Source organism: Mchenga conophoros, linkage group LG1, assembly GCF_057382185.1.
Source record: "Mchenga conophoros isolate Kocher_MC1m ecotype Shallow Benthic linkage group LG1, M_conophoros_male_GT1.1, whole genome shotgun sequence".
Taxonomy (NCBI): domain Eukaryota; kingdom Metazoa; phylum Chordata; class Actinopteri; order Cichliformes; family Cichlidae; genus Mchenga; species Mchenga conophoros.
In genome coordinates, this window is record NC_140526.1 from 10,702,389 (window position 1) to 10,708,678 (window position 6,290).

General features: G+C 40.1%; 1 protein-coding gene across 1 annotated transcript; it reads left to right on the forward strand.

Moving 5' to 3' along the window:
• The first annotated feature begins 24 nt into the window (after positions 1–24).
• irx5a (iroquois homeobox 5a) lies at positions 25–3,689 on the forward strand. Its single transcript, XM_085253796.1, has 3 exons — positions 25–712; positions 1,621–2,026; positions 2,678–3,689. The coding sequence occupies exons 1-3, from the start codon at positions 470–472 to the stop codon at positions 3,382–3,384; spliced, it is 1,356 nt and encodes a 451-aa protein (XP_085109922.1). The 5' UTR covers positions 25–469; the 3' UTR covers positions 3,385–3,689.
• The last annotated feature ends 2,601 nt before the right edge of the window (positions 3,690–6,290 follow it).

Sequence of the window (6,290 nt, forward strand, 5' to 3'; positions counted from 1 at the left end):
TTACCCAGCATAAGCTTGCCTTTTCCTTCTGTGACTACACCCCGAGAGGAGGAGCGTAGAGTGCAGCGTAGTAGGCGTCAGGATCCTCAATTTCCAACTTAGCATCTTGGCAGGACATTTTCCCAAGCAAAGCCCCCGTCCGACTGGCAAAGAAAAAAATAATAATAAAAACTTCTGCATGGGCATGAGAGCGAGGATTCAACTCCGATAAGGGAGCAGCAGAAAACAAAACAAGACCAAACCTCCGGCGGACAGTGGCTGACTGGCTGACTGGCAGCGACCAAAAAATCCACCCAATATCCAAGCTTATTTTCATCTAAAAAATTACTTTTTGCCTTGACAATTGCCATTTAGAAGGGGGGAGACAGCGGGCTGCAGATACAGCTCTATGCGCTCCGACATCAGCGCATGAGAAAATAAAGGGGGGAAAGTGCACAAGTTAAGTGGCTTATACTCTCCAGACTCCAGCATGGCATATCCTCAGGGCTACTTGTACCAGCCGTCCGCTTCATTAGCCCTGTATTCGTGCCCCGCGTACAGCACCAGTGTTATATCGGGACCCAGAACCGAGGAACTTGGGAGATCCTCTTCGGGATCTGCGTTTGCGCCATATGCCGGATCTACCGCGTTCACCAGCGCCTCGCCAGGCTACAACTCCCACTTGCCATATAATGCAGACGCGGCGGCAGCTGCCACGTTCACCTCATATGTGGTGAGTACACTAAAGGTGATTATTCAGTCTAATAGGTAGCAAAAGCGAGGGGAATTAACTCGTTATAGAACCCTTAGGTGTGTGTTGCGCAGTCGGAATCAAGCCATTGAGAAGAAATGTGCGTCACAGAAAAGTACGTGGATAGAAAAGTAGAGATTTTCATGTCCAGAAAAGATACTCCTGAGTAAATGTAACTAATCTAAAAAAGGTCGTGTACTGTTGTGGCTTTTAAATTAATAGTCGTTTTTAATAGATTAGACAATGTCTTGCCGAAGCTTCTAAGCTCCTGACCGAACGAAACGGACGGCAGCTTACATCGCTGCGTTTCTTTCTTGTAAGTCCATTAGTTGGTCCAAATATAAAACTTAAATAGTAAAACTAAAAAGGCTGAAAACAATTTTATTTAATTGTCTCCTATTCCCTGTGAGCGATCTCTTACCACGTAAGTAATTCATATTTGTTTTATAGGCCCATTTGCTACTGCTTAAAGATTGATCGCTGTTTAACAGGCAAGGAAAAAGAATAATGTTTTTATGTTATTCTATTTGGAAAATGTTCTATTTCAGTAGCAACAGCAATAATCACATCGCGTTAACGTGAAGAAAACAAAAATTAAAATAGAATAAAAATAAGTAAATAAATAACACCGAAGCACGAATCCCATTTCAAATATCCAATTAAGTTCAAAACCATTCCATAAACATTGACTCCATACTCGAACCGCTGGATTAAAGCCAGTGCACCCTTGCACGATTACGAGTATGTGCTTGCGTGACCATTCGTACGCGTGTTTATGTGTGGAGTCGTGCACGTGTGTTTACGTTTGTGTGCCGCAAGTCCTTCTAAGTATTTTGCAGCAGTTTAAAGAATAACAGAACTTTTGCACACTTTCTCGTTTTTTATTACAGAGTTCTCCCTATGACCACACTACGGGCATGGCGGGCTCAATAGGATACCATCCTTACGCAGCACCCTTGGGCACCTACCCTTACGGTGATCCAGCATACCGTAAAAATGCAACCCGGGACGCCACCGCCACCCTGAAGGCCTGGCTCAACGAGCACCGCAAAAATCCCTATCCTACCAAGGGCGAAAAGATAATGCTGGCTATCATCACCAAAATGACCCTCACCCAGGTGTCAACCTGGTTCGCCAACGCCAGGAGGAGGCTAAAGAAGGAGAACAAAATGACCTGGACTCCTCGGAACCGGAGCGAGGACGAGGAGGAGGACGAAAATATCGACCTGGAGAAAAACGACGACGACGAGCCAAACAAGCCCACAGATAAGGGAGACTCCACAGACACGGAAGCAGGTCGGTGGTGCAGAAAAAAAAGGGGGCAAAAAAAAAAATCATCAATTTTTCATCGCAGTCTTTCCACTCAGGGTGCAAAATTGATTGCTGGTTAATGGTTGTATATTATTTATAATGGGACAATTGCTTTAAATAATAATCACCTTGAACTCCCCTCGTTTGACTTCTCAGTGGCTGAAATTGCTGGTGACGCAAAGTATTTAGCAGTCAATTTATCTTTAACTGCATAATAAGGCTGCAGCCGGTGAATTGAGCTGGTATTCGGCTACAGTTGTACAAACGCTTCTTATCATCGCAAAAGCTATTTTGATACTTGAAATACATTTAATCGGTGTAGTGAATGCTCAGACTTTAATAAACTCATAAGTCATAATTATGGGGGGGAGTTCATTTTCCTTTTTAGGCTTTTACATGTTTATGAGAACATTTTATAGCACAATTATAATTTGCAAGAGAAACGTGCAAAGGTACCCAAATATTTTTTTGCACACCCACTTTCAGTTTGCATCTGTGTTTAATTGCTTGATAATCATCTGAAACACATGCTAGAGTTTTACGAACATTTTAATGCTTATTTGGAAGTAACTGTGGTCTCCTTGTGTGTGTGTGTGTGTGTGTGTGTGCGTGTGTGTGTATGTGTGTGTGCTTTAGATCACAAACTTCTTAACCCAGGGGACATAGGCTGTGACAGATTTAAAGAAGAAAACCATAGCAAAGACACGGATCACCTTCTGAGTGACACGGAGTTAAAAGACCAGGAGGAGCGGACTACAGAGTTGTTGCCGGATTCTGCGAAACCAACCACGTCGTCTCCTTCAGCGATGCCCCGGGGGAACCAGCTTGCGCAACAAGACAAGCCGTCAGATTTGAGCCATGCATCGAGTACGGTCACCAGCAACGTGACCTCTGTTATCCACTCGCCCCCCTCTGCTCCTAAACCCAAACTCTGGTCCCTTGCGGAAATCGCCACGTCCTCAGACAGGTGTAAGGGCAGCGGCGAGGTGTCACAGTCTTGCCCTGGTTTGGGTCAGAGCACTGTAATAGGCACTAGCGCTTCTCCATCACGATCATCCCCTCAGTGCCCGCTCCCCAACAGCACAGTCCTATCCAGGCCTCTGTACTACACCTCCGCTTTCTACCCTGGCTACACGAACTATGGTGGCAGTTTTGGACACCTTCACAGTAACCACGGCTCGGTAACCACGGGCTCCACGGCACATTTCAATGGATTAAACCAGACTGTGTTAAATAGAGCTGAGGCTTTGGTAAGGGAGAGCCAGAAAGTCAGAGGCCAAACGCAGGTAGATCTTTGTAAAGAATCCCCTTATGAACTAAAGAAAGGTATGTCGAACATTTAATACCTGAATATTTTCCACTCACTACGGACATTTATTTATTTTGGTTGCATTAAAAAAAAAAGATAAGAAAAAAGAGCAACGGTGAAGCAAATTCTGAGAACAGTTATTTTCTGAGTAAATGCTTATCCTCGTTTTTTTTTTTAAAGTTTTGAATGGTTAATCTTAAAATGTAACAAGAATGGTCTTAATCGCTGCAGCCGCCTGAGTCTATTTGTATTAAAGACTAACATGTATATTTAATGTAGCATTTTTGTATTTAAAATGGACAACACACTATCTTTGAAGTAAATTATGGATAAAAAATATATATATATTTGTGCAGCGATTATTTTGGGGGGGGGGGGGGGGTGCAGTTGGTAATCCCTGATACGTGTCTAAAATGCTTAACTGTCAGTTAATCTATGCGAAGATATAATTCAATTTATCACCGTGACAGATGTTTCAACGGTAATTATTAAAAAAAAAAAAACATGGCAATGAGAACTCTGGCGAACTTGAAACAAAAAAGGGGCCTGCAAAAAAAGAAGAAAAAAAAGAAAAGGGAAAAAAAAAACGATGTTGGAATATCTGACATAAAGAGCCGTTTTATTTTGGCACATTTTCATAGAGTTTCAACGAATGAAAAAAAGAACGATTCGAGCAAAACACTTACAGTTTAATCTGAGACTTGTGTCTTTTTTTCTTTTCTTGGAAATGCTCACAAGGCCTCATTTTTTTCCCCTTTTTTTGAGCAGACTTCTAAATGTGGACATTGATATATAATAACAATACCAAGGACCACTCATTTAACCCAATTACCTCCCGTGTTTTATGCAGAGCAATCAGGTGGTGAACTCCGTAATGAGCTCGATTTTATGCCAAATTTAGACCTCATTGCTATTTTCCAAAGGCGTGGCAAAGCTGTTAAAAGGGACGCGGCGATGCATTTAGAACATACTGCCCTATTATATATCATTAATGGAGAGCCTCTTTAATAGCGCGTTAGATGTGAAACATTAGTTTGAAGTAAAGCGAGAATGCTGTCATGCACACAGCAGATGCAGAAGGATATTATGATAGTGTGTAGCCTGTAGCAAGGCACTGCTCGCTAACTCTTCCAACTTCTGCAGGTAGGTGTCACACTTGCTCCTAATTTCAGGGGGGACTCGGCTAATCCGTCACAGAGACCCATCCCCGATCAAATGGCCTGACGGAAGAAAAAAAAGGAAAAGAAAAAAGAAAGGGGAAAAAAAGAAGTGAAGCCAATGGCCACATACAATTGTCACAGTTATTATAAGGATTATAGCTAATTTGAAGGAAATTTGGCAAGCGGCTATACAAAAAATAACAATGACAACAACAACAACAACAACAATAATAATACATGCATACATACCTAAACGACATTAAGAACACAAATGAAAAAAAAATTACTTTTATAAAATGCAATACAATTTTTTCAAACATTTTTTTAATTTTTTGAAATCAAAGATGGAACTGTGTAGAAGAAAAAAATAACTTAATAAGAAGGAAAAAGTTATTTTTTTGTGATGATGATTATATCATTATTATTATTACTAATATTATTATTATTGTCATGTATTGGAACGGTTCTATACCAAACATAAGAAGGCCCTATTTCATATATGTATAATATAATAATTACCTTTATTATCATTATTATTGGGGATACTGTTGACCTCTAATAGGGTGGGACAGGCTGCTCTTGTTTATGGCTGCCATTAATCGCTATAGTTTACTTTCCCCTTCTTCAGTTTGAAATCTCCCCTGAGGTTTATATAATTCCCTTAGCCTTAATGTCCTCTATTCGGGCCTTCTATTTTTAATCTGACAGAGTGTGTGTGAACAGTGATTGCGACACATCAGCCGGATAAATAGCATAATTAGGTTTTTTTTTTTCTCTATCTCTTTGCTGACCCCAGGAGGACTGGACTGTCCCATGCAATGTCCCCTAAGAGAGTAGTAGAGTTTTATTAGAAATTGCGCCGTTTTCTCAGATTTGACTGAATCTGACTGAAATGTTTCAGGGGGAAAATATAAACAGTATTTCTGCGGCATAAAAAATATCTGTGCAGATAGGTAAATACTTTAAGATTATGCAAGATGCAAGTTTGTAAATATATATATACATACATATATATATATATATATATATATATATATATATATATATATATATATATATATATATATATATATATATATATATATATATATATATATATATATATGCGTGTTTTTGGGTGTAACCAACGTCTGTGATGACGCTATACACGTATATATATGCAATCAATTATGACTGGTGAAGGAAGAGCACAGAATTTACAGCCATTCATCAGAGGCATGGCAGCCTAGAAGGATAGGCTCTGCAACTTTGCCTGGCTTACCCCTCTACTTGAATGGCGTGTCGGTTCATTGTTGGAATTGCTACAATGTGAGAATACTAAGCAGGGGTGAAACCATTCCCACGTGTGAAAATGGGGAAAATAATCCGACAGGAGAAGAAACACGGGAGAAAGAGCTGGATAAGGTCTTTGCAGTCACACCGACTTTGTTGTTGTTGAGCGTTTAAAAGCAGCTTTGAGGGGAGAAAAAAAAAACTTTGGTCTTCGCATACCGTCATCATATCAATTAAAGTATTTTTCCCGCCCAAACCGAAAATAAAGGCCCGCGGCTTTACATCTATTTTAAGGGTAGCAACTGACCCCTAATTAAAATGTACTGAACAAACTCTTAAATTTTCCTGTTTAGACGAGAAGAAGTGAATTCATTATTTACCCAAGCGTCTAAAATCGAATTATTGCGTAATTAGAATTTTGTATTACCGACAGTAAATATATATATGTATATATAGACTGGGGGAAACTGACATTTTATATCCTTTGTCATAAAAAAAACGTAACCCT